General features: G+C 45.4%; 2 protein-coding genes across 15 annotated transcripts in view; one reads left to right on the top strand and one right to left on the bottom strand.

Moving 5' to 3' along the window:
* The window catches only part of Lcor (ligand dependent nuclear receptor corepressor), a 143,393-nt gene extending 128,046 nt beyond the window's left edge, over positions 1 to 15,347 (top strand). For all 14 annotated transcript variants that reach the window (XM_071611030.1, XM_071611029.1, XM_071611028.1 and 11 more), the window contains one exon: positions 18 to 15,347. In XM_071611030.1, coding sequence (XP_071467131.1) covers positions 18 to 4,338 — 4,321 coding nt within the window. In that variant the 3' untranslated portion in view covers positions 4,339 to 15,347. The remainder of the gene's footprint in view (positions 1 to 17) is intronic.
* A 4,361-nt stretch (positions 15,348 to 19,708) lies between these two features.
* Slit1 (slit guidance ligand 1) overlaps positions 19,709 to 27,987 on the bottom strand; it is a 154,010-nt gene continuing 145,731 nt past the window's right edge. The window contains exons 32-37 of the mRNA XM_027930103.2: positions 24,757 to 24,994; positions 23,040 to 23,170; positions 22,535 to 22,689; positions 21,235 to 21,523; positions 20,706 to 20,917; positions 19,709 to 19,965 (exon numbers count right to left, since the gene is read on the bottom strand). Of these exons, the coding sequence (XP_027785904.2) occupies positions 19,727 to 19,965; positions 20,706 to 20,917; positions 21,235 to 21,523; positions 22,535 to 22,689; positions 23,040 to 23,170; positions 24,757 to 24,994 (1,264 nt within the window). The 3' untranslated portion in view covers positions 19,709 to 19,726. The remainder of the gene's footprint in view (positions 19,966 to 20,705; positions 20,918 to 21,234; positions 21,524 to 22,534; positions 22,690 to 23,039; positions 23,171 to 24,756; positions 24,995 to 27,987) is intronic.

Here is a 27,987-nt window from a genome sequence, read left to right as displayed (position 1 = left end):
TCTCTTTGTTCATCTAGTGAGAATTCAACAGAAACTCTAGCAGTAGATTCTAACAATCAGTCGAAGTCCCCACTGGAGAAGTTTATGGTCAAACTGTGTACTCATCATCAGAAGCAATTCATTCGTGTTCTGAGTGACCTGTACACTGAATCTCAGCCAGGCACCGAGGACCTACCACCTTTGGATTCTGGAGCAATGGATGCATCCATTTGCAACGCTGGCTGTGCCCAGCTAAGCAGCAGCCATAGGGAAAAGGATGCTATGTGTCATGATAGGAAGTCTCCTACTTCTGTAGATTTGTTTGTAGACTCATCCGGCTCTCACAGCTCTGTGCATATCACAGAACAGACCCTGAAGGAACCTCCTCCTGAGACAAACTCTGTAGATGGAAGAGAGAATGCCTTGACTGTTGTCCAGAAAGATTCCTCCGAACTTCCAGCCACTCAACCTAATTCTAGCAGTTCAACAGATAGTTCCACTCTGGGATACCTCACTGTGTCTAATTCTTCCTCACAGAACTTCCACCACATCTCTAAAAGCTTGGAGGGGCAAACCACTGGAAAGGAGCAAGACACAAATATGAAAACATGTGAGGACAGTAAAGACCATATGCAGAGTTCAGCTTTAGTGGAAAGTCTCCTTGGAGTAAAAGTGGCAGCTGAGAATAGCGAGGAGGGCAATAGCTATGTTGTTTCTCAAAGAAATTCATTCAAAGCTTTATCAGAAGAGAAATGGGACTCAGGGTTTATGGAGAACTCATCTAGAACTGCCGACAAAGAGAATGCTCTACAGTGTGGCTCAAAAACACCTTTGCGCCAGGATTTAGAGGCAGATGAACAAGATGCAAGGCCAAAGCAAGAGAACCATCTTCACTCACTAGGAAGAAGTAAAATGGGTTACCATTCACATCCCAGTGACAAGGGCCAGTTTGATCATTCCAAAGATGGTTGGTTAGCCTCCAGCCCTGTGCCAGCTATACACAAAGCACCTAATGGACATTCACGAACCAAGATGATATCAGCCTCCATCAAGACAGCTCGGAAGAGTAAAAGGGCCTCAGGGTTGAGGATAAATGATTATGATAACCAGTGTGATGTTGTTTATATCAGTCAACCAATAACAGAATGCCACTTTGAGAATCAAAGGTCCATATTATCATCTCGTAAAACAGCCAGAAAGAGTACTCGAGGATACTTTTTCAATGGTGATTGTTGTGAGCTGCCAACTGTTCGCACATTGGCCAGAAATTTACACATCCAGGAAAAAGCGAGCTGCTCACCACTGGCATCAGAGGCAGTTGTGATGCCCAAGCAGACTCTTACAGTTTCAGCCCCTAGACACACAGTAGATTTGCAGCTTCCCAGAGAAGACCACACTGAAGGACCTAGTAAAGAAATAACCTCTTTCAAGGAGGGAGGTGGAGACACTTCATCAGTGAAAGAGTCTCAAGAGCCTGAGGTTTGTTCCATGATGAATGAACTGAATCCCAGCAGTTCCTCTAGGCCAGAGGAGATGACAGCATCCAATCCGGTGTGTCCTGGGCCTGCTCACCTCCCTGAAGAGGATGCGCCAGAAGACAGTGCTGCAGTCTCAGCTCCCACTACAAGTGTGGTGTCTTCCCCTGAACAAGACCAACAGCCAGTTGCCCTGCTGGATGCAGAGGAGCTGAGCGTAATCCAGGACTGCCACCTGGGTCCCACAACTGAAAGCATTTCTGGGCAAAGTAGTGAAGAAGTTCTTTGTAAGCCTCTGTCTTCTCCTGAAGTGATCAGTAGAGAAGAAAGTCCTCTGTGCTTAGAAGATCAAAGTCCCGCTGTGGAGGTGGAGCTTCCCCTGAGTCTGACACAGACTGAGCACAAGCACAGTACTGAGGTCAGGACTGGAGACACTAGGGAACTAGATACCAACTCACCCCAGGAAGCAGTTGGCACTGGTACTGATGAAAGCTGTGGTGAGACTGAGGAAGGAGAGGCAGCATGTGTTACAAGGCAAGAAGGAGAAGACAGTGATATAAAAAAATGCTCTTCAGAAAAAGATGTGTGTGATCTAAACATTGACTCACCAGAAGAGAATCTGGACAAGAAGAAAAAAGTTAAAAAATTTCCTGAGGCCTCTGATAGATGCCTAAGAAGTCAGCTTTCAGATTCTTCCTCTGCAGATAGGTACCTAAGAAATCAAAGTTCAGACTCTTCCCTCACTTGTCCTGAGACCAAGGTTTCTAAAAATCCTGGTGTAAAGTGTTCTGAAAGAGAAGGGTACACTGGTAGGATAACACCCGAGGGCTTTCCATCTGATAGTTTCCATACAGAAGCTCTGGAGGATACCGAAAACCTGAATGTCAGTGATTGTCCCTCTGAGAACGATGCTGAGCAGGAGAGTGAAGGAGGTGGGATTGTCACAAGGCAAACTTTTAAAAACATGCTGGCAAAAGACATCAAGAAGGAAGAAGGGGAGATTTTCCCCAGCAGTGATCCCATAACCACAGTCAGCCAGCCACTGTCTGGAGAGAGACTGGAAATCTATGTGCAGTCTAAGGTGGGTGAGAAAAATGCTCTTGTTCCCTCTGAAAATATTCCTTGTAGGGAGAACCTAGAGCAATCAAAAGAGAGGCCAGGACACACTCCCACCCAGAATGTGGAAGAGGGTAAGAGTGAGGTAGAGAATGAGGACACTCAGCATAAAGAAGATGCTAGCCATGCCCCAGCTACCCCAGTTGGGACATCAGGTGGTCGAGGTGGTAATGATGCTGGGCCACAAAGGGAACCAAGGCCTAAGAGATTGACCTCTTCAGTGTACAATCTGAGACATGCTCATTCTCTGGACTCCTTGGATACTATGAAAGTTACTTCAGACAAGGAAGCTGCACAAATAAAGCCAACACCAAAGGATAACGAAGCTTCCGAGAGCACAGATCCCTTTGAGGAGGAGGATGTGGACACAGTGGTAGACGAACAACCCAAGTTTGTGGAATGGTGTGCTGAGGAGGAGAATCAGGAGCTCATTGCCAACTTCAACACCCAGTACATGAAAGTGCAGAAGGGTTGGATCCAGTTAGAGAAAGAAGCACAGCCAACACCCAGAGCCAGGAACAAGTCAGATAAACTGAAGGAGATCTGGAAAAGCAAAAAAAGATCCCGAAAATGTAGGGGTTCCTTAGAGGTTCAGAAGTTTTCTCCTGTTCAGATGCTCTTTATGACAAACTTTAAATTATCCAATGTTTGTAAGTGGTTCTTAGAAACAACTGAAACCCGGTCCCTGGTAATTGTAAAGAAACTCAATACTCGTCTTCCAGGAGACATCCCCCCTGTCAAGCATCCTCTTCAGAAGTACTCTCCTTCTGGCCTGTATCCTAGTTCACTGCAGGCTGAACGCTTGAAAAAACACTTAAAGAAATTTCCTGGAACTACTCCTGCTAGGAATAATTGGAAAACACAGAAGCTCTGGGCTAAATTTCGAGAGAATCTGGACCAAGTGGAGACAGAAGATGGCAGTGATATCAGCCTCAGTCCTAATTCTGAAGATGTCACAGAGGAAGTCAAGGAAGATAGAAGTAGCCATCCTCCCACTAATCTACCTACTCCAGCCAGTACCCGGATCCTTAGAAAGTATTCTAATATTCGAGGAAAACTCAGAGCCCAGCATCGACTGATCAAAAATGAGAAAATGGAAAGTCCACTAGGTGTGGCTGTGGAAAGTAAACAGAGTCGGAAGAGTGTGTGCATTAACCCTCTGATGTCCCCCAAGCTCGCCCTCCAGGTGCATGCAGATGGGTTTCCCCTTAAGCCCAAGAGTACAGAAGGAATGAAGGGAAGGAAAGGGAAGCAGGCGTCTGAGGTCTTGCTTAAAGCTGAAGTTCAGAATAAACGCAAGAGAGCAGAAGGCTGCAGCTCTCAGGACAGTAAGGACAAGGGGCCAGCGATAAGGGCCAGCAAAGAAAAACATGTTGAAGGACCCACCAAAACTCCTGCCAAGAAGCCAGCTGCAAGAGACAAAACCAACCAACTGCCCAAAAAGATGTCTTTGAAAGAGAACAAAATGAAGATCCCTAAAAAATCCTCTGGGAAGAGCTGCCCTACCTCCAGGAAAGAAAAGGAGAATACCAACAAAAGACCTACCCAGTCCATTGCCTCAGAAGCAGTGGCAAAATCTACAAAGCAAAAGGGGACAGGTGAGTCCTCTTCTAGGCCTCAGAAAGCTGCAAACAGGAAACCAAGCAGTGGGAAGACTCGGGCCAGACCCTTGAAAAGTCCAGAGAACAGTGCAACTCAGAGAAAGAGAAAGCTCAAGGCGAAGCTGGACTCTTCCCACGGCAAACGGAGGAGGCTAGAGGCAAAGTGATGGAAGAATGGCAGCCAAGGGGGAGACTGTTCTTTAGGAGTAACCTTTAATTTTGCATTAACTAAATCTGCTTTTATAAGCTTGTCAAGCCTTTCAAATTATGAATAGTGGAGAACACCACAATTTGAGATGTCAGAAAATATGTCTCAGGTGGAGAAGAGAACTTGCAGAGTCCTTCTCTGAGGCTGAGTAAGGGAAGTTATATATTTTATTCTGGTTGTTCCTTGGGTTTTAAACTTGGAACCAAGCAGTTTTCGTTTTAAAAGTACAGTGCCTTATTTATCCTTTTTGTTTTTAAATTTACAAAAGCTAAAAAGCTGATCTATGTGATTAAAGGCTTGTATTTTATACTTGATGCACAAGCACTTGTACTGTAGCGGAGAAGACCACCATCATGCACACGAAAGGAGCTTCAGCAGCCACCTACAGCGGCTGTCCCTGTAGGTGCTCTCTTTGCAAACCACAGCAGTGACTTCCCTGTTTTGTTTTTTTGTTTTGTTTTGTTTTGTTAAGTGATGTTTGAAAGCTAAACCAAATCATTATTATGGTATGTGGAGAATGCAGAGGATTTATAATTATTATAAAAGATTAATTTTTTATTATCCTCTTTTTAAAAAATCACATTCATTGTTGATCACTCCTTTCATCTTTGTTTTTTGTTTGTTTAGTTATTTGGTTTTTTTTGTTTGGTTGGTTGGTTGGTTGGGTTTTTTTTTTTTTTTTTTTTCTTTTTTTAATTGGTCATTTGACAACATGTTCTCTAAATTATGTGCCCTTGGGACAAATGATGTGTCACAAGTGTAAATTCTGGTTTTTGAATTCTGAAAATTATTTGCATTCCCAAATTGTATTACTGATTCTCAGCATCCTCTTTTTCATTTTTGGCTTTGCAAGCTTACTAGCATGCTAATAAGGTTTTCCTTCTGTTTTGGGAGGAAAAATAATTTTTTAAATACCATAACTGTAATTTGACAATTAGGATGAGAGTAGCTATTCTTATTTCCTTTCTTATCCACAGTACTTCCCTGTTCAGAGAAAGCCAAAATATCATTTTCCATAACAGGAATGTTTGTGTGTGTGCATGTGCATCCAGGTGCATTTGCATGTGGTTATCAACTGCAAATGTCTCCTGATCCTGGTTTTACAGTAAAATTCTTCTTTGTGCAGTGTGTACATGAGCTGAATAATTAGCGCAAACTAGATGGTTTTTTAATGACCCAGGGTTTCCATGGACATACCACAGTGGCACCAGGCTGAGAGAGGTGTTGAATAGCACAGTTATGTAGAGGTCAGAGCACCCTGGCATCTGGAAGCAGCTGCCCAAGCATCTTAGTGGTTCTACACCCCTGCCCCCAGAGCTGAGGTTCAGCTGGGATGCTCTTGAGTAGATATCCATTTATGTTAGCACCATCCTGGGGATTAAATGCTTATAGTATTGTTCTTCCCCATGCCATGTCATTCTCTGTCCCATGACTCAGAAGTGAGAGCTGTAATATTTGTAATTGATGTTGTTTACCTCTCCCCAGTGAAGCCCAGATAGGCCTATTGGCTTTACTCAGTGCCTGTGATATTGCTCTCTCATAACACAGTGTGTACTTGACATTTCCATTGGGCCACCAGCAAACAGGCTGGGTTGTTTAAGCCTCAGTCAACTTCTTTAACATATTTTGTCACCAGAATAGGCTTGTGTGGATAGATGTTGCCCTGTGATTACTTTAAAAAAAAAAAAAAATTTTCCAGATCTCTTTAGATTAACTCAGATGGACTTTTTTGACTTTTTTACTTTTGTTTATTCAAATCATGATAAAACAGGTCATATGCCCATTCTGTTAAAGATTTGCTGTATATAGGAAACTCTGATGATGGGATAGGACTGGAGAAAAGCATGTGATTTATGAGAAATAGGGAATTGTGTTGAATTTCAGAGAAAATGAAGCTTGCTGTCTTTAATGAAGCCTCCACCCCTCCCCACCTTGGCCCTTCAAAAGCTACCTGTATTAATGAAACTGTGGAGTGTGTTGCTGGCATCCCTTTCTCAGCACTAAGTTGCACAAAAGCATTACTATGTTTTCAATACATCCATTTAATCTTAAAAATGGTTTTAAGGTTTAAAAAATATCTTTTCATATAGTTGTCACTGGATATTGTTTTTGTGGTGACTTAAACAACTGATGTTTGCCACTGTCAGGTGTGCTGATTCCTGTACATAAGAGGTGCCCCTTGACTGCTTATAGACTACCTTGTAAGGTGCTTGGATTAGGTTAGGGAGAGAAGTGAGGTAGTAAGTTGATGGAATTTTTCCAGTTCCAAGTTTGTAATTCATTCCATTACTTTTCTAAGTTCTTTTTTTATTTTTAAAGCTCACTTTAAGGTAATAACTTTCTCATTCTAGGCTGTATTTGAGGAAGTGTTGATGTATTTGTGATGCACTTAGCAGTGCAATGGATCATTTTTAGAATCAACTCATCTTTCATAGTAGTAACTACAGTTAAACAGATTGAGATGCCACACAATTAGGACACTTAAAAGTTTAGACTTGTTTTCCTATTTGTTAAATCTGATTCTTGTTGATTCAGTTAGTTTTGCTAATAAAAGAAAGAAAACAAAAACTCCAGGGCCAACTCTGGAAGGCCCTTTGTACCCCAGCAGATTCTTGAAAAGTTATCTCCCAGATATCTCCAAGTCCACGTTTGGTATTGATTCTAGTCTCCCCTTGTTTGCCTTCCTCTTCAGAGACCTTCCCGTAGCCATTTTTGGCTTGCCACCAGATGTAAAGGCATTCTTGTCTAGACCCCAAATCTGAAAGGAATTCTGTTCCTGGGCCTACCCTCAGTGAAGTGACTGTCCCAGTGCTGAAGTTGAACACCAGAGGATTATATTCCCTCTGAGTTTCTGGGGGAACTGGAAGATCCCTAAGAAACCACCCGTAAAACTACCATAGCTTCCCCAAAGCTGGGCCTCCTCTAGACCATTTTCTATCCCATGAGGCTCCCTGGGTGTAGTCTACATTCTCAGTTGGGTCCAGAGCCTTGCCCCTAGCACTTCTGAGACTTCCTACCTGTGAGTGTTAACTTGCATCTATAATCAGCAGTTGCTAGCCCCTGAGATTCCTTATTAAAGAGTTCTATGTAGTCTTCCCTAAAACGGTTTTGTGCCTCATCCTTCTATGATGTTACAGAGAGAAGAGACATCTGTAGTCATCTCTTTACATATACTATGCTTTCTCATGGAATCCTCTGCACATCACATACTCTTCAGGTGAATTTCTCACTGTTCAGATAGGTCAGTAATGAAAGGCATCATTTCAAAACAGCTTCTTTGAATTGAGATTTGGCCTTTTTCCCACCTTGTGATGGATTCAATTGAAGGGTAGAAACTGTCACTCATTTATGGCAGCATTTCTATTGATTAGTAGGCCTGAGAGTCTAGTAGGAAAGGACATTTTTTTAAAATTTTTTTTTTAGTTGTAGTTGGATATAATACCTTTATTTTATTTATTTTTATGTGGTGCTGAGGATGGAACTTAGCACCTCACACATGCTAGGTAAGCGCTCCACCACTGAGCTACAACCCAGCCCCATCAGTTTCATTCTTACAAAGTTCTTTGTTTCCTGTAGCAAATGAGACATTGTTCTATTGATACAGCACAGGGGCTGCCATCCCTTTTTACTACAACTCTTTAGTATTGAATCTTCCTTTTAATCACCCATCACAGAACCACAGTGAGGCCAAAACCATGAGCAAATTAGGATTAAGAGTTCCAAAAGTATGTGAGCCAGCCTCCCATTTCACTCACATAGTATGTAATCAGAGAACTGACTGTGGCCACGCTTCTTTTTTATTAAGATAAGCCATGACTTTGTTCTGTTAAAATTAGTTGAGAGTACTTCAGTAGGACCTCAGTCCTCCATACATCCTGTTTAGATGTGAGGAAAAGCCTTTTCATAGAATAGAAACAAAATCTCACAACAGACCCAAAGCACTGTTTACTTTTAAGTTTGATTTTGGTTTTGAAAAATAAAAATTATTGGCACTAATAACTTTTCAGTCAAATACTCTCAAACTAACTTTATATTAAAGTAAGACAACAAATAAAACTAGAGGCTTTTGAAGTGCTTTTGAAAAAAATGATGAAAAATTGGAACATACTGCATACTGAATGTGACTGAGAGGCTTGGGAATAATATCTTTAAACCAAATCCAGTCACTTCCAAGGTGGTAGTCCTCTCCTTCCCCCAAAACTCAAGGGTAAGTTTCTTCCAAATGAAGTGGAAAATCATGTTAGTAGAAAAAAATTTTTAATGTGGGGGTGGTACTGGGGATTGAACCCAGGATTGTTCTGCTACTAAGCTACATTCCCAACTTTTAACTTTTTGTTTTGAGACAGAGTCTCACTAAGCTCCTTACGGCCTTTAAGTTGTTGAGGCTGGCCTAGTACTTGCAATCCTCCTGCCTCAGCCTTTTGAGCCTCTGGGATTATAGGCATGTGCCACTCATGCTCAGCCAGTGAAAAAATTCTGTCAGTGGCCCCTAAGGAGTGATGGTCTCAGTTGTTTTGAAACATTTATTATTTTAATTTTTCCCCCTTTGCAATGCAAGGGTTGGAACCCATGGCCTTGCACATGCTAGGCAAGTACTCTACCATTGATATACAACTCACCCCAATTCTTTTTAATTCTTAGCTGTTACTTTTATGTCTGATTACAGCTTGATATTCATTGAAATACTGAAATAAAAAATTTTTAATTTTTTTAGATGTTGATGGACTATTATTTTATTCATTTATTTATATGTGGTTCTGAGAATTGAACCCAGTGCCTCACACGTGGTAGGCAAGTACTCTGCCACTGAGCCACAACCCCAGTCCTTTTTTTAAAATTTTTTGGTGGGCCTTTATTTTGTTCATTTATTTATACGTGGGGCTAAGACTCAAACCCAGTGCCTCACACATGCCAGGCAAGCACTCTACCACTAAGCCACAACCCCAGTTCCTAAAAAAAATTTTTTTAAAGTATGGAATCACATCTGTATATCACATCAGCAAGGTGGTCTTCACATCCAGGATAAGTACTCTTCCCCATGGTTGCTTCCAAATCCTTTTCAGGGGGAAAAAAAATCAATAGATAATTGTATTTAGGGGTTGGGGATTTAGCTCAGTAGCAGAGTGCTTAGGCTTGGCAAGACTCAGGCCTGGTTCAGTCCTAGGCCTGAAGGGGGTAGGGGGAAAGTGAGGAAACTCCCACCCCCAAAAAAGATTGTTGTATTTAAAACAAGCAGTATTAGGGGAACCCTTTTGAGACTGCCTTCAATGTTAATTTAAGCTTGAAACATCAAAAGAGGCCTTTTACAGTGGGTGGTTTGTGAACCTTGAGGTCCTTTTGCCTCTTAAAGAAACCCAGAAAGCTCTGATGCTAAGGCTTGACGGTGCCCTGCTGCACTGTTGATGAGCAGCCCCAAGGAACCACCTTGGACACTTTGTGGAGGAAGTCCTTGCTCAAGCTTTAGCCATTGGAGTTGAACCAGAGCTGGTAAGTTCCTTCCATTACCACTTGTCCATCTGATCTTCCTTTTCCCAGAGCCTTGGTGTTTTATGCTAAGGGCTTAGGCAACACCCTTTGCTCCATCCTTCAGACTAGTGGCTTTGCAGTCAAGTTAGCCTGATGAGCTCAGACACTGGAGCTTTCTTACCTGATGAGACCCTCCTATTTAACACAAGGTGTTCAGTGTAAAAGCCACTTGAAACATTCTGAAAAAGCAGCCAGGTGGGGCTGGGGCTGTAGCTCAGTAGTAGTGCCTTTGCCTGGCACATGTGAGGCACTGGGTTCAATTTTCCGCACCACATATAAAGAAATAAAATAAAGGTCCATCAACAACTAAATGTGTGTGTGTGTGTGTGTGTGTGTGTGTGTGTGTGTGTGTATATATATATATATATATATATATGTATATATATACATACATACATACATATACATACATACAAAGACCCTTTAAAAAAAGAAAAAGCAGCCAAGTGTCCATATTAGTGTGCCGGAAGTTGGAATTAATAAATTTTACCTTTTTAAAAAATATTTTTATAGTAGATGGACACAGTATCTTTATTTTATTTTTATGTGGTGCTGAGGATCAAATTTATGGTCAAATGCCTCACATGTACTAGGCAAGCACTCTACCAACTGAGCTACAGCCCCAGCCCCTGCCCCCAGATTTTACCTTTTTAAAAAGGGTTTATATAGGAAAAAAAAATAGTAGCAAACTATTTGTGGCCCTCCCAGCCTAAAATATTTACTACCTGATCCTTTATAGCACATTTTTTGATCCTTGCGTGGTAGTCATTCAAGGTCAGGTTGTATAGACAGACACAAATTTATTTTATGTAGTCTAGCATTGCAACAATTTTTTACCTAAGTTTTAAGATATCTTGTCTGTTCATCTCAGTATTCAGCTACTATTGCATATTATTCCTGAAGAATGCTGTGCATAAGAAAAAAAGAAAAATACCTCCTTTTCTGATTGAATATTTATTGATGCATTGTGGACATACATATGATCATATCTACTAGAGTCTGTACTTAAAACTAAAAGAAGAAACTTTTTAAATTAAAAGTCATCTTCAATTTTATGAATCCCAGAGAACTTGACTTTATGGTAGACATTCCACTAATAGCAGTGCTCAACACAAGCTCTTTACTAATACTTACAGCCTAGAATAGTGCCTCTCCCCAAAAGCACAGGGCCTGTTAATTTTATCCCCAGAGCCCTCCGCTCCTTGTTTCTAGGGCAATTGGAAGTTTATTACTCCCCAAGCTTCGGTCACTACTTGTGAATATGAATGAATGGTCTTTGCCTATTCCAACCTGAAATCCAGATCTCACATACTTCTTGAAATACTATTATGTCAGTTGCACACCAGCAGCTTTAGTTGAACCAAGTTTAGGCACTCTGCCTGGCCCATGAAGCATGATCCTGGTCAGGCCTGAATTAGTTCCTCGTCTTAGGGGGGTCATCCTTGGTACTTGCCCTTCCTCTTCCCTCTTGCTTATGCCATCAACTCCCTTCTGGGTGGCATCTTCTCTGGGATAGTCCCCTCCCCCAAGTGCTTCACTAAACTCATATATCACATAAAAAGCATTTTTTCTCTTAATAACTATTTTTTCTTCTTCCAGTATTTAGATGTTAGGTCCAAGTACCGTTCACTTAACCTATTTTCCATCTCGTTTTTTTGTGATCCACACCTTGTGTTACCTTGTAGCTGAAGCTGTAGTGTTTGGGAGCTAATTTGTGGGAAACATACAAACAAGACTTGCATAATTTTATATATTTATACCACCTGTAGGAGTAATTTTTAGGGCCACTGTTGTTTTAAGATTATTGATTTCACTAGTGGTTCCTGCATTCTAAATAGTCTAGGAGACTTATTGACTGGTTTCAAATATATATGATACATATTTATACACACCACTGTGGAATTTATTTCACTGTAAATAATGATATTTTCCTGTTCAAATGCTTCTATACAGAGTATTTATTTTAACAAAAAAATAATTAACTGTCAAAAGGGCTTTTCAGAAATTGTTCATTCTTGCCACTCATCCTCCACAACTACTATGCTCAGCTGTTGAACCCCAGACGACACAGTGAAGGCTGAAGGATGTGGCCTTGAAATCCTCACTGTACTTGGGCAGATACAATGTGGACTGGAACCTGAGCACTTTTCCCCACTATTGCCTGTCCCAGAACAAAGTAGGACTTCCGCAGTGGGTATGGCCCTGCCAGGCATGGCATCAGAGCCTGCCTTAGGCAGCCTGCTTCTTCCATACAAAATTGACATGTTCAACTATTCACTTCCACAGCCTGTGCAGGGAAATATGCCTTAGTTGTAGCCCCAAGGAACTCCAAACCCACTCCTGTGGGACAAGCAGGAACCACTGGTTGCCTGAAGACAGCATTGAGGTGTGTGTGCTTTTTAAGTCTCACTCTTCCAGGTTTGTGAGAGACATTTCTTCACACTCTGACCCATGGGGGAGACACACGTTACCTTCTGTACCCTACAATACTTGTGGGCACCTTCACTGTCCTCCTCCTCCTCCTCCCTCTCAGCAAGCATCTGTAGATGTGGGCCAGGCCCACCTGTGACCATTGGTTACAGAATGAGACCATCTGTTCTAAGATGTGTTCAGCTTTAGTTCTCAGGAGTCCTGGTCTGCAATTCAGAGCACCCTAATATAGTGGAACCAATGATTCACAGTCATGTTCCTTGTCCCTGTGCCCCACTCCTGGGCACTCCTGTCTGTCATGAGAACTGCAGGGAGCCTTGAGACTAGGGCTACAGGGATTTTTGTCATTCATTTGAACCATAGTTTGCATATTTCCTATGGCCTCCCTTTGTCTTTTTTAAACAAATTAGGACACTTGAACAGTAATGCTGGAGAATGTTTTTCTAAGATACTATTTGTAAGCAAATCTGCTTTTAATATGAAATGTGAATGGGTACTAGGTGCCAGGGAATTTAGCACTGAACTTGATAGTCAAGACTTTTTTAACCTTTGCAGGAAGAAATAGATTTTGCTCTCATCTAAACGTTCACAAGAAGTAATATTGTAAATAGTTTTCTAAAAATATTTATTACATGTGCTGTATACAGGTTCATGTTCTGAGTGATGTTGGTTTGCATTGTAGTATTGTAGAATATATTTTGAGCATTGGACTCCCTTTCATAACACAGTTCACACATGGAGAAAGAGCAAAACCCAGCAGGTTGAGAGCTGTTTGGGGCATTTGGTCTGAAATGTAACATCGAATCCAAGCTTTAACTGTCCCCTCTTCTCATGTGATTCTGTTATATATATACAAATGTATGATAAATTGGTCAGTGGTCAATACCCAATCTGCAGAGCAGATTTCCAGGTGTTCTTTCTGATGTGTTGCCCTTAAGCAATAAGACCCTAGGTAATGACGTGTTCTGGGGTCCTCATTGGCCCTTGTCTCAGAGGATCAGGTGGGGGTAGAACAGCTCTTGCAATGCCCTCTTGCCTTTGCCGGAGAGGTTGCTGTACTTGAATTTTTGCTTCTGTTTGTCTGCACGCTCCCTCATGTCACAAAACTCCAGCAATGGATGAGAAATCTGCCAGCACCAGACACATCAAAAGTGAGCATGTAAATCCAGAAGTTAGCAATTTTCCAGGAATTGATAAAAGTTTCCAGAAAGTAGTTGAGGCAAACAAAGCTCATTTGGCTATAAAGTGAATGTAAGAACTTTTCACATGAGAAATGTAAGTGGATAACTAAATGTTTCCAACCCACCTTTAAGAAACTAGCCTATTTCCTACCATCCTCCTCTGCCAGGGCTTGAAACATCTCCAGCCCTTGTGTCTGGGCCTAGCCCTAACTTAGGTCAGTGGAAAGAGGCAGTCACTCCTCCAATTCTCTCAGCGTGTCCAGCTCAACAGGTTTCTAAAGCTGTTAAAGCAGCCTCTCCTTGTGACCGTCCTAGACTTTGTGAAAAAGAAATACCCCACACCCAAGTAACCTTTAATAGAAGTAATGTAGTTTTTTAGGCTTTTGGAATATGTCTTCTCTTTTGTATTTATGATGGTGTTTGGAATTTTTCACTAGTGTTTTTTTAGATTGAAGTGGGTGCATTGGGATAAACCTTTCCATTGCTGAGCTCGAAAGCAAGCAAAGAGGAAAGAAATTGACCTATATTGTATCTTTGGGAAGGTGACTACTTTTGGTGGTGGGGGTGGGGGAGGGTGTTGTAGATTATGTGGAGGTAAAATAGAATTCTGGCCTAAGGCTCCCCAAGTCTTTAATACTTTGTAATAAAAATCCCCTTATTAGCCTCACTTAATCTCAATAGAAGCCTGCTGTTTACCCTCAGGGAACAAGTAGTTTTCAAAATTGAGCTCCTCCAAGGTCAATGGCCAGTGCCTGTGAGCATTGGTCGTCTTTGTGAACTCAATGGCATTATTTTCCCATATGCATTATGATATTAAGAAATTCAACCCTAACCTGTATTAAAAGCACAGCCCAGGGTCCTAACTGAGGCTAAATCAATGCCTTTGCAGGGCCAAGGGGTCATAGGAGGCCCATACAATTTAACTGAAGCTCAGGTGCCGTGTGGATTTTTATTTTTAGGCCATGACCCTTCAGAACGTGTGAGGGCAGGGGCTGCTGATCCGGCTGTGGATTCAGGGAGCTCTAAAATGAATCTCTACCGTTCCTTTAAAGGTCTTTCTGGTTCCTCCCAGTGATGTCATTGCCGAGGTCAATCTTGTAGTTGTTCAGATATGCTCCTTTTTGGTGTCTTGTGAGTCTTAGCCAGTGTTCCAGATGCCCAAGGTCAGGGCCTCTGGAGGGCCCAGCCCCTTCCTGGTACCAGGTGTGTGCTCCCAGCCTGTGTGAAGGTAGTCCTTCCAAAAGCAGTGAAATAAGAAATTCTGCAAATGGTAACCTGGAAGATAAGCGTGCGTCCCTTGGGCCTGGATTTCCACTATGTTAGTGAGTGTAGGAAGATACTGTGTCTTTAATGGATGAAAATTCAATGTATGCTGTGAATTTGTTGGTTTGAAACATTGAAAATTTTTCATTAGACAATGTTTACATACCTCACCTGAAGAACCTTTGAGAGTGTATATATGGAAATTTTAAAATATATTAAGTTGCTTTAAAACAATATGTATAGGTATAAAAGTGGGAGTTATTTTAACTTTGAATATGTATCAAGTCTCTTAAATATTGAAATCTTGTAGGCTTTTTGTGCTTCTGTGTTTTACTTTCCTGTTATATCATGTAGGACACTGTGTTCTTGTTATTGGTGATGGGGCCCACACTGAAATCCAGGCTTGGAAGGATTTCCTGTGTTGTTTCAGATTTTCTTGTTTGGTTTTGAGGGAAGGGGTATGGAGCTAAAGGATGTGTGGGAGGATTTCTCTAACATTGACACCTATTTCATGAGCTTTTTAAGGCGCTTATTTTACTGCAGCGTATTAAACTTCTTTGATATTAAAGTGTGTTTGTGTAATCACTGGAGAGGGTACAGAGTGCATTGAAGCCAGGCATTCAACTTGAAACCAAGTGGTAAGTAGCTAGAAGTAACCCCAAAAGAATACTCTGTCTCAACCATGGTGTTGGCCCTTAAAGAAACATTATTATGTGCTACTTGAAATCATGAATCATTCTGTAAGCTATGCCTAGCTAGCTTCAGGGAAGAGAAAACACAATGGGTGAATCCTTGGGATTCCCTTGGCAGGGTAGGAAAGTTACCAGTGTTTCATCCTGAGAGTGAGGAGTGATGGAGTTCAAGCTCCTTATCTCAGGCAAGCCAGGTCCAACTGCCAGGCTCTCTGTGGCGCTAGTGAAATGTAGTAGAAAGTCTTTCCATTTGCATTGTATTCTTTCACCCCTGCTTAAGGCAGGTCTGGTTAAGGACCCAGCAGGATGGTGAGAATCAACTTAGCAAGTTTATCTAACACTTGCTATCAACATGCAGAGCAGCATCCAGTGAGAATACCCAGCAAGCTGCAAGGCCATCCTTGACTTTAATTCAGAGGCTGCTACTGCTGCTCCACAGATGTGGGGTTTTTTAGCCCAATTTTTAAATATATATTTAAGGACTAAGGATTTTTTTTAAACAATCAGATTGAGATTTGTGGGCTGGGGATATATTTCAGTTGATGGAGTGCTTGCCTCACATGCACAAGTCCCTGGGTTGATTATCCAGCACCACCAACACCACCCCCTACAAAAAAAAGTGAGATTTCTAAGGTTGAGGATCTGACTCAGTGGTAAAGTACTTTGCCTGGCATGCCTGAGGCCCTGGGTTTGATCCCAGAACCAAATAAAAATTTTTTTTTTGAGATTTCTAGCTTATCATTTAAAAAAAGATGAAGATATGATAGAATTAACTTATTGGTATGCATCATCTAGTGCTCAGTAGATTGGAAAATGCTCTCCAGGTCACATAGTCCCTAGCTGTTTCAATTGCCATTTGTCACTTTACAGTAGGAAAACCTTTTGATATACTACTGTATCAGAAGTGACAACAGAAAGGATAGGCTCAGAGGGTGTCACTCACTTGACTTTGGTAGGTAATATCCTGGCCAGTACAGACACTTGAGCCTACTACCCTAGTTGATCCCATTTTCTTTCCTCCTAAAATTTTCAGTTACCAATTGTCAAGACACTGAAGTTACCATCACTGGGCACTTTGAAGGTGGCTCTTGTGCTGGTAAGGTGTTGCTTGTGTAACCATTGCCTATATTTTCAGTGGGAAATAAGTCTGTGGTCCTGTCATTGGGAAGAAGGCCAGCCAGGTGCTGTGTCATCAGGAACCTTATAAAGCTTGTCTGCCAGGGCCCAGCCTCACCCAGACTCCCAAGTGCAATTTTCTGGTGTGAGAAGGTGACAGAATCCCCACAGAAGTATGTTTGCCTCCTTTCTCCACTGATCCCTATGAACCACTGCGTAGAGACAGGCAGTTAATCTTACAGGACATCTGAGAAGACACACTGCTGTCTAATCTGTTGCCCTGATGCTTCGAAGCCCTCAGAGACAGGTTGAGTATAGGTGTGGCTCTGTAGACAAACACCTTAAGAGTAAAGGCAAGCATTTGGTGAGAGGTGAGGATGTGCAGCTTCCCCAGACCATGTGTGCTATACCCTCTCTGGCTCATATCCCCAGCCAGTTCTAACTGCTGGCCCCCAAACCCTTCTTCCTTCCGGATGGACAGACATCCTTTGCCACTTCAGGAACAGGGCTCCAGGGCAGACATCCTGCATGCGGGGATACTGTTGGGCATGGCATCAGCCCTCAGGCTCTTAAGCCCTGGGAGGGTGAATGCAGATAGGAATAGGCTCACCTTGGTGGAGAAAGAGACCAACCAAACAGAATGTAAGTGAATAATGTCATGTTCACATGAAAGACAAGACAATATTGGCATTCTAAAACAGTACTTCAGGGGAAGGGCAGGTGCGGCACCCTCATGGGCTGTCTAAACCAGTCTCTTAGAGTCGATCCAAATAAGACTACAGAAACCCCACACCAAAGGTCACGACCACATAGCATCTGCAAATCAAAACAAGACATTGGAGTTGACTTTAACATATAAAAATACTATAACAAAATGAAATACAAATATATATTAGAATCTGTAAGTATTCTGTATAAAGAGATACTTTCGTGGTTAGGCTAACAGCAGGCAAAGAGGAGAAAGTCGGCCTTTTCCATTTCCTAACAGTCCCAGAGACCCATGGCTGTCACCAGTGTTGCTGCAGAGAACAGCTTCTCAGGCTTTGCCCTGCTGGGTGTCTTCAGTGCACATAATGGAAGCAGCCAGTGGCAACCACAAAGGAACTGAAGACATTTGCCAAAGGGGGACAAGATGCAGAGGCGATTTCTCAGCCGGTGGTCTCCCAGTAGCCTTCTTCCAGGACTTCACCAGTGTGAACAGGCACTGGAGATGATGACCAGGGTCCCTAGTGGCTTGCAGTTGGAGGATAAGTTGATCTTGGGGCACGTGGCTCTCCTGGCCCCTTGCTGCCCTCGGCTTGTAGTAGATTCTAGTCCTCAGACTCGGCCAAGGACTAGCATGGCAGGGCTGATGTGGGTAACTTTAGGCTTATGCAGTACTGCCTGGGAACCATCACACTGGCCTCTCACCTGCTGTACCCATGGCCCTGGGGAAGGGGTGGCATCACCTTTCTGTAGGTGCCCCTTTGTGCAGAGTGACGAGGCCTCCTGCCAGTCAGTGTTCCTCAGCTTGGGAACTGGCTTCTCCAGCTCTGTGGGGACCACCAGGGAGGTGAACTTCCTCAGGGCTAGTGAGTCCAACATCTTTTTTTTTCAGGGAAGGGGCAAGCTGGCTGCTCTAGCATGTTTCAGCCCTATGCAGGCTAGTGTTGCTCAGAGCCTCAAGACAATAAGAGCCCGGCCCCCTGGTGAGGGTCAGATCCTGCCTTGAGGACACTTACCCATTTGAGCAGAGCAGGGCCCTCTTTCCCACCCCAGGGTCCCAGCTCATACTTGCAGGCATGAGTGCAGGTGTGGTGGAATGTGCCAGGCTTCTGTGGCTGCAAGAGGCTGATGATCTCCGCAGTCAGCGCTAAGGGCTCCCCCTTGCATACTCAGGGCTACATGCTCTTCGGGAGACATCTGGAAAGAAGAGTAACTTTTCCTCCCTTTGCTAACTCTCAGATTCAGAAATCACCTACTTGATTCAGCATGCCAGATAAGCTGTGTCAGAGAATCCCACACCCAGTAGCTCGAACACTAGGGTGGGCAGCTGCAGTCCCAACAAGGGTCAATGGCCAGAGCCCCACTGGGCTCTACTCTTCCCAGGCATCCTGGTCACTCCTGCAGTGCACAGGGATTGGTTCATGCCCGCCCATTAGGGCTGGATGCCCACAGTATCCCGTCCCAGGTTAGGCACATAAATACTTGTGGCTGTGATTTATGAGAATGGGACTTCTAACTCCTCAGGTTTCCTTCTGAGACCACAGCAGGAGAATCTTTCCCAGTTCCCTTTGTTCCTCCCCATTTTATAGCTGAGGACCCTGAGGTCCAGATGGAGAGAAGTCTGCCCAGCATGACAGCTGACAAAGGCCATGATGACGACCTTTGTGACCCCAGTGCTCCCTACTGACCTTCAGTGCCAGGAGACCTGAGCTGAAGTTCACAAAGGAGACCCCTGCCTGGTCACCAAACCCTCACACCTGACCCATTGCCAGTAGTTCACCAACAGCTTGTAATGGGTGGGTGGCTGGGGAGCCCAGGTGCAGTGTCCCTTGCTGGGCTAGTGATGGAGGCAGGTGATGTTTACTCAACTGGAGCCAGACCTTCCTGCCCTCTTTGGTGGGGTCTGCCTTCCCCGGGAACCCCCTCATAGAAGCTACAGTGGTCATCCTACACATCAGGATTCAAGGCCTGGTCTTAAGAACCAACTCCGCCCCAGCATCCTTCCCAAGCAGTGCAAACCGGGTGGGGCAGCCCCTTTCCCGTGGCAAGAGGAGGCCCTTCCGCTCTGCCCACGGCCTGCTGCCAGCAAGATGCTGTGGCAGCAGGAGTGAGGCCGTTACTCGCAGAGGCCCCAGGGGGAAGGCCAGCTTGAGAAAGGATCAGCCCCCTTCTTCAGACCAGGTAGCAGGCATGGAGGGGTGCCACCACTCTGCCTTCGTGGCCTGACCTCACGCACACATTCATTCAACAAATATTTATTAAGCGCCTATTTGTGCAAGGCACTTCCGGAGAGGGCGGCAGCTTGGCCTCGCCCCTCCGCCCGGCCAAAGCTAGAAAGGCTGTCGAGGCCACCCGCGTTGCCCAGGGCCTGGCGCCGTCCTGGTGATGGCCCGCACCCCCAGCCCAGCTGCCGCCCGCCGCCGGCCCGCGCCCACTACGCGCAGAGGGCACAGCCGCACTTGGTGGGCTTCTCCACCTCCTCAGCAAAAGAGGTCCCATCGCTGCACTCGAAGGTGAGCTTCCTCCGCTTCAGCCGCAGGCCCCGGCAGCAGCCCTGGCCCGGGCACGTGCCCCGGCACTCCACCCACGACAGTGGGCGCGTGGTCTGGCAGATGGCATAGCCCCTCTGGACCCGGTGAAAGTCCCGCACAGGGTCCCCCCGGCATTCGGACTCTGGATGGGACAGACACCAAGAGAAAGCCTCAGGGTACACTCAGGGTCCAGCTGCTGCCCCAGGAGAAGGAGGAGGAAGCGGGCAGCATCCCCGGAGGGGTCTTCATGCTCTCACGCCCCTCTGTCCCCAGCGTCCTCCCACCTTCTGAGCATGCAACTTCGTATAGCTTCCTCCTGGGGTCCACAGTGTGGCCAGGGGGAAGGAGGAAATTCCTAGCTGCTGGAGTAAGATGCCTCCCTTTACAGAAGCCTGGAGGGGATGATGACATTATAAAAGAAATCCCTGCTGGGGAGGTGATGGCCCAAAGGGGCCCCAGGTCTGGGTTTCCCCTGCTTCCCCTGCCCAGCCTCAGCAGTCTAGATTCCGACTCAGCATCCTGGTCAAGCTGTCTGGGGAGGGCTTGAGAAGGGGTCCCAAACCCTCAGACTTCGGCCACTCCCAGGTCCAGAGTGGATGGGACCAAGATGTGGTGATCTGGCTAGGAGCTGTTACCTAGGTGATCTCTTCTGTAACCAGAGACCTCAGCCAAAAAGGGCAGCTGAGGGGTGGGCTGGACCCAGGGGAGGTGGGGAGTGGAGCTCAGTGCACAGAGGGTGGGGGACACCAAAAGGCCAGGAGTAGCCTCAAGTGGAGAGGAGTGGGGAGGGTAGCTGAGGTTGGGAGGAAGGAAACATCAAGTTGCTATGCATTTTGTGGGGAGAGACCCTGCAGAGGGCACATCAGGAGGGGGGCCCCTGACCTTGCTCACACAGCTTGCCCGCAAAGCCAGGGTCACAAACACAGTGTGCCCCCTTGGTGGCCGAGGCCTGGCAGTGGCCATGCAGGCACTGCAGGCCCCCACAGGGCTCTGCAGCCGCCCCGACCTGGTTGCACAGAGCCCCTGAGTACCCATCCTGGCACTGGCAGCTGTAGGAAAGGGCATCAAGGGGCACACATTCCCCATGGACACACCTGGAGGAGACAGAGAAAAGTCACCGTGAGGACCAGCCAACCCAAGGCCCACCCCTCCCAGCCTTGACTTCACAGGACTGTTATTTTGTCACAAGATTTAAACCAAGGGGAAAAAATACAATTCTGTTTGTCCTTATGAGCCTTTTCCTGTTAATAAACATGGAAAACCAGTATGGAGGTGGGTGGGGGAGCTGTGTTAGGTTCCGTGCTCCAATTTAGGGGTTTCAAACTACAGTTTGAGAGGTGGCCCTCACATGGACAAGTAGAATGTGGGAAAGGGCAGGGGCAAGGCCTCCCTCAGCCCACCCCATACTCACTTGTGCCCATGGCAGGGGCCGTCAGCTGGCTGGTCGCAGTGCAGGCCCCCCCAGCCAGCCTCACAGTGGCACACAGGCCCCGGGCTGGCACTGGGCTGGCAGATGCCACGCAGGCAGTAGAGCTTGCGGCAGGGTTCGCAGCCCGGCACCACGCCTGGTTTCATCTGCGTCTTGGTGAAGTCCTGCAGCTCATTGTTGATGTACAGGTTTCGGATACAACCGTGGAAGCTGGTGCCATTGAGGATCTGCCACAGGCGGAAGGCAGCTGAGTTCACGTCCACGGGCATCCCTGGGGTGGGCAGGGAGCAAAGCCAGGCTGAGTCAGGCCGGGCGTAGCACCCAACTCTGAGATCTGCTAGGCAGCTCTAGTGTCCCCTGTTACCCTCAGTCTCTGTCCTTCTGGCCCTGTGACCCTAAGGCTTTGCCACCTGGAGGGCCAGATTCATTTCCCAGAAGCCACGGAAAAGCTGCTTTCCCTGGGATGACAGCTGGGTTGTCAGCCCGGCATGGCAGTTGGCAAGTGAGGTTCCAGGCTGCCCTACCCAGGGCTCCTTTCTCCCCTCTAGAGCACTAGCTTTTATCACTCGAGACCCCAATAAAAGCCAAGGACTTGGCCTGAGCACTGGCCCCCTTGGTTCTGATGGTCATTGCTTCCCAGCTACCCTCTGAGATCGGGGTTCCAAAATCTACCTGACAGATGACCAGCGACTTGCCTGAAGTTGCTCGAAGAGCAGAGACAGAGGTGGCACCAGAACCAGGGGGCCAGGAATCAGCAGCCCTCTCCCACTGTACCCAGAGCCTGGCTCCAACCAAACCAGAAATGTCTGTGGGTGGTGGACGGGATCACCTGGCCTGCAACACCTGTACGGCCAGTGGGTGTTTACAGCTGATGCGTGGACTGCCTCTAGCAGTAGCTCTGACCTCCGAGGGCCTAAGATTGGGAATGGAGCCCCTTCTGGCCCAAAGATGAGAAGAAAGGTGAACACGGTGAGGGAGACAGCCGGGAAAGCCCCAGGCCCTCTCCTAGGCCTGTCCCCCATCCTTCTTGGTCAGCAGAACTGGGCAAAGAGCAGCCTGGGCTCCAGGCAGGGGAGGACAATCCACCAGCAACTTGGCCTTTCACTAGGACAACACCCACCTCTTGGCATTTCCCCTCACAGTGCAGTGCCCTGGGTATCAGGTCTCCTGGGCCACTCAGGCCAGAGAGCCAGAGGCCCCCACCTTGGGATACTGACATCATGGTCCAATGGAGAATCCTGGAGAAAGACAGCTGCAGCGTCCCCAGCACCCAGTTCCTCACCTCCCACGTAAAGAGGGGCCTCGCTGTTGAGCGTGTAGTGTTTGCCAAAGTTGTCCATGGTCATGGGACTGCCACCGTCGATGGAGAGATTCACCATCTGGTCAAAGGTGACCAGCTCAACAGTGTGGAACTGCCCGTCATTGATCGTCTCGGCACTGGAAGGAGATGGGGTGCCCCCACCCAAAGGAGTAGGTGTCATTTTGGAGCACCTCTGGCCATTGGCCCAGTAGCTACTTCCAAAGTGACTAAATCTGTCAGGCCCCTTTCTGGGGCCCTAGGGAGAAACTGAGAAGTTAGGGGCAGAGGCCCCCACTATTGGAGAACCTCCTCTGAGGTTAGGGTTGGGATGGGGAAGGAGAGGCCACCCCTTAGACCTCAGAGAGCCTCACGCTAAGCTGGGGTTGGACCTGATGGGCGGCCCAAGTTTCTAGTGGTCCCAACAACTATACTTCCCTGGCAGTCGCCCTGCCCCTGAGGGTAGGTGGGGAGCACGAGGAAGCCCTACCTGTAGATAGCAGAACTGGGGTAGCTGCCTGGGTCATAGCTGACACGCACGTGGCCCTGGTACAGCTCAACTGCGATGTGGTCGTTGTCTCCATTGTACAGCAGAATCCCGTTGTCCTCTGCAGTGGAGACCTAATGGGCAAAGCACTTTCTCTCCCACCCCACCCCTCACAGTAGCAGTGGGTGGCACAGAAACTGGACAAGCCAGGCTGTGTGCAGAGGCATCCTTCCCTGCCTGGCCAACCTCCCCAGGGGCCACTTCTCTAGGAGGCACTGACAGAGGCTGGCAGTCTAGGATTCAAATACCAACTACTGCCAGTCTGGTCAGGTCCAGGCAGAAGGACAGACAAGCCAGCTGAGACCTAGAAAAGATGTACCAGAGGAACAGAGGAATCTTGGGGAGTCTGCCCCAGAGAGGGAGAGGCAGACTGGGACCCCCACTTCCCAGGTGAAGGGAGGGCCTTTGTGGGAGCTAGCCACACAGGGTGAGGACTAGAGAGGGGACAAGGGCAGGAGGGCTCTCTCAGCCAGAATTGTCCAAATCTGGAAAGAGCCTCTCAGGAGATAGTGTCTGTCACTGGAGCTGTTGTGACAGACAAGACAAGCAAGAGCAGGATTTTTGTTTGGAAGGGAGGTCCCCTCAGTTGCTCTGGGGGCCATGATCTGTTCCTTCTGCCTTGAGTCTCTCCCCTACTATCTTCTGATAAAGACCCTGAGCCCCTGATCCCTGGAGGTGGGCACACGGTTCAGGCAGGACCCATCATACTACCCCATCTCCTCGGATCCAGCGGTTGGTACAGGGATGGGCATGTGACTGAGACCGGGCCAATCAGAGAACTCCCCTGAGACTGCTGATTGTTGTCTGTTGAGAGCTGGCAGGGAAGAGCCCCTTTGGGTCTGGTAATGGGACTTTCTGGGGCTATGAGGACTAGACCAAGGATGAGGGTTTGGGTGAGTTTCATTTTGTTAAGCAGCTAAGGCTGGCTCTTGTCCTGCTGTGAGGATAATGTGAGTGGACAGGATTTTGGAGAAGTGACGTGGGGAGGAGAGCCGAATGAGCATGTGTGGGAGGCTGAAAGGTTCTGAGAAAAAGAAGGGGACAAAAGAAAGAGAGAAGAAAGACGTGGCATTTGCCATCAGGAATGGAATTTTGGGGAGAGAGATGACTAAGGAGAAGTCTAACTTTTCTTTGGGGTAATATGCAATACAATCCACTCTCCCAAGAAATATTTAGCAGAATATGGATATACAAAATGTGCACATTTCTGTGTTGTTGAAGTGGAACTTGCTTTCTTTTTATCTGTAACATGATCACGTTCTAAGACAAAATAGAAGATATAAAAAGGGCAACTCAGGGACCTTTGGTCAGAGACCCAAGCCCAGAGCTCTGGCCACATAAAACCAGCCTGTGTGCAGCACAGGAGGCAGAAGCCAAGGAGTAGTTGAGATAGAAGACGGTGGGGAAGGATCCTGACAAGCTTGGTTTTCTGAATCCAGCCTCCCCGCGGACTGCCTCCACCTTGCCTGATGTGTGGCTTAGTTACCTTCCCAACTGTCCAAACCGGCTCAAGCTGAGTCCCCAATAGCCAGGAGGAGTTTTGACTGACACATGTCCCTTCTAGGTCCCCTAGGCAGAGGTACGGTCTGATGCTCTGACCTGAGGCCATGGTCCCCTGTTCCCTGACTCCCTCTTGGGAACAGGCGCCCTGGGTACCCACCTGTAGTGTGATATTAGCCCGTGGCCAGTTCTGCAGGTCAGTGAACTGCAGATAAGTGTCCCGATCCACAAAGTTGACACTGAGCAACTTCTCACACTCAGGGCCACCGAAGCCTGGGAGGCACTGGCACACAGGCCGGCTGCCCTGGTCCACACAGTTGGCCCCATTCTGGCACTCAGTCCCCTCACAGGGGTTCCTGGGGGCAGGTGGGTGTGGGGGGATCTCACAGAGCTGTCCGCTGAGGGGAAAGGACACAGGTCAGAGAAGGCCCAGCCAAAGGAAGAAGAGTCCTGGAGAGGAATTCACTAAACATCCTGGGGAAACAGAGCCTTAAAGTGACAGAAGATGTTCTTAGTGAACACTTTTTTCCCCCTGTGGAAGGGTACTGAGCACAAGTGTGGTTGGCTGGCCCCTGGTTCAGCAGCACGGACGTTACCTGTCAGAAGGGGAAAGCCTACTGAATCTGCTTGTAAAAAGGTCTCAGGTGGTTCATGTGTATAATAATGATTGAGAAGCACTCACTGCTGGTGTCAGTAATATGGGAGTAAAGAAACTGAATAATCACAGAACTTCCCAGGCCTAGGTGGTTTCATTGGTGAATCCCACAAAATATTTAAAGAAGAATTAATATAAATTCTTCACAGACTCTTCAGAAAAATAAAGAAAAAAAAAAAACTAACTCTGATACCAAAGCCAAAGACCTCACAACAAAAATCACAGACTAATATCTCTTATAAATATGGGCACAAAAATCCTTAACAAAATATTAAGGACTGGTAGGTAGTTGAATGATGGAGCACTTGCCTAGCATGTGTAAGGCTCTGGCTTACCCAACCCTGGAACACACACACACACACACACACACACACACACACTCATACACACACAAACATCAAAACCAGCATAAAAAGCATTATATACCATGATCATTTGGGATATACCCCAGGAATCCAAGGTTGTTTTAACTCAACAAATTAGGAAGTTAATTTAATGAAGGGCACCCACAAAAACCATATAACATTTAATAATGAAAGACTGAAGGATTATCCCCCAAGACAAGGACATCTGCTCTCACAGCTTCTACGCTATATTGTACTAGGGATTCTATCCAGATCAGTTAGACAAGAAAATGAAATAAAATGCATCTAGATTTTGGAAAAAAAGAAAACTATCTCTACTTTCACATGACATGATCCTATGTAAGAAAATCCTAAAGAATCCACTAAAATGCACTCAGAACTAATTAAAGAATTCAGCAAGATTACAGGATACAGTTGATGCACAAAAATCAAAGGAAAAATGAAATTAAACAATCAATTCCACTTACCATACCATTGAACAGAATAAAATACTCGGGAACAAGTTTTAAGAATAAGTGCAAAACTTTCTTTGATAATTACAAAACAATTATTGAAAGAAATTAAAGAAGGTCTAAATAGATAGAAAGACATCAGAAGACTTACTAGCATTGTTCCTGAAATTGACCAATATGATCCCTATCAAATTCCTGATTGACTTCTTTGCAGAAATTGACAGATGGATCCTAGAATTTTTATGGAAATTCAAGGAACCTACCTAAAATAGTCGAGACAATCTCCAGAAATAATGAAATAGGAGGACTTATGCTTCCCAATTTCAAAATGTATTACAAAACTACAGTAATCAAAACAATGTGAGGCTGGCATAAGAAAACCATACAGGTCAATGGAATAAAACTTGGGAGTCTAGAAATAGCCTCACACTTATAGACAACTGGTTTAAAACACACACACACACACACACACACATACACACACATACACGACAAATGGGAGGGGAAAATAGTCTTTTCAACAAATAAAGTGGATATCCACATACAAAAGAATGAAGTTGGACACCTTCTTTACACCATATATAAAAATATCAAAAATGGGTCAATGACCTTTTAAACTTAAGAGCTAAAACTATAAAACTCTTAGAGGACCACATAGATATAAATCTTCATGATCTTGAATTAGGCAGCAGATATAACACCAAACATACAAGCAAAAAAAGTAAAAAATTCATAAATTAGAAATCATCAACATTTAAAACCTGTGCATCAAAGGATATTATCAAAAGACTGGTGGGTGTGTGGCTCAGCAGTAGAGCACTTGCCTCCCACATGTGAGGCACTGGGTTTGATCCTCAGCACAACACAAAAGTAAATTAAAAAAATAAAGATACTGCATCCATGTATAACTAAAAAAATATTTTAAAAATATGACAACCCACAGAATGGAAGAAAATATCTGCAAATCATTTATCTGATAAGGGCCTTGCCTACAATATATAAAGAGCCTTTACACTCAATGATAAAATCTCAATTGAAAAAACAGGCAAAGGACTTGACTGGACATTTCTCCAGAGAAGATATCAAAAATGCCAATAAGCACATGCAAAGATGCTCAACTTCATTAGCCTTTAACAACATGGAAATCAAAACCACAATGAGATATCACTTCACACTCACTAGGAAGGCTAGAAACTAAAGACAGCAGTTGTAGAGGGTGTAGAGGAATTGGAACCCTCATACACTGCAGGGGGGAATATATAATGATGGTGCCATTGGAAAACAGTTTGGCAGTGACCATGTGATGCAGCAAGTCCCCTTCTAGGGATATACCCAGGACAATTGAAAATGTATGTCCACACAAAACCCTCTTCATAGCATCAGTATTCATAATAGTCAAAGAGTAGAAACAACCTAAATGTCTGTAAACAGATGAGTGGATATCAAATTGTGGTATATCCATACAATGGACTACACTCAGGACTGAAGTGTTGATACATACCGCAACATGAACAAACTTTGAAAATGTCATGCTAAGTGAAAGAAATAGACACAACAGACAATGCATTGTATGATTCCATTAAATTGAATGTCCAGAATATGTTCACAAACACACTTATTAGTAGATTAGAAAATGCTGGAGGGTGGGCCGGAAGTGACAGATGGGTATGGAGTTTCCTTCTGGAATAAGGAAAATGTTCTAAATCGATTATTGTGATAGATGCACAATTCTGAGGATATATGAAAGACCATTGAATTTTACACTTCAAATCTTATGGTATGTGAATTATATGTTGATAAAGGTATTTTTAAAAAACAACACAAGGAGCTGGGGTGTATCTCAGTGGTGGAGGCATGTTTAGCATCAGTGAGGCCCTGGATTCCATCACCAGCACCATGAGGGTATAAAAGAAGACACA

The sequence above is a fragment of the Marmota flaviventris genome, chromosome 4 (assembly GCF_047511675.1).
Source record: "Marmota flaviventris isolate mMarFla1 chromosome 4, mMarFla1.hap1, whole genome shotgun sequence".
In the NCBI taxonomy this organism is placed as follows: domain Eukaryota; kingdom Metazoa; phylum Chordata; class Mammalia; order Rodentia; family Sciuridae; genus Marmota; species Marmota flaviventris.
Note: the sequence above shows the minus strand (reverse complement) of the source record. Positions and strands in the feature narration are given on the sequence as shown.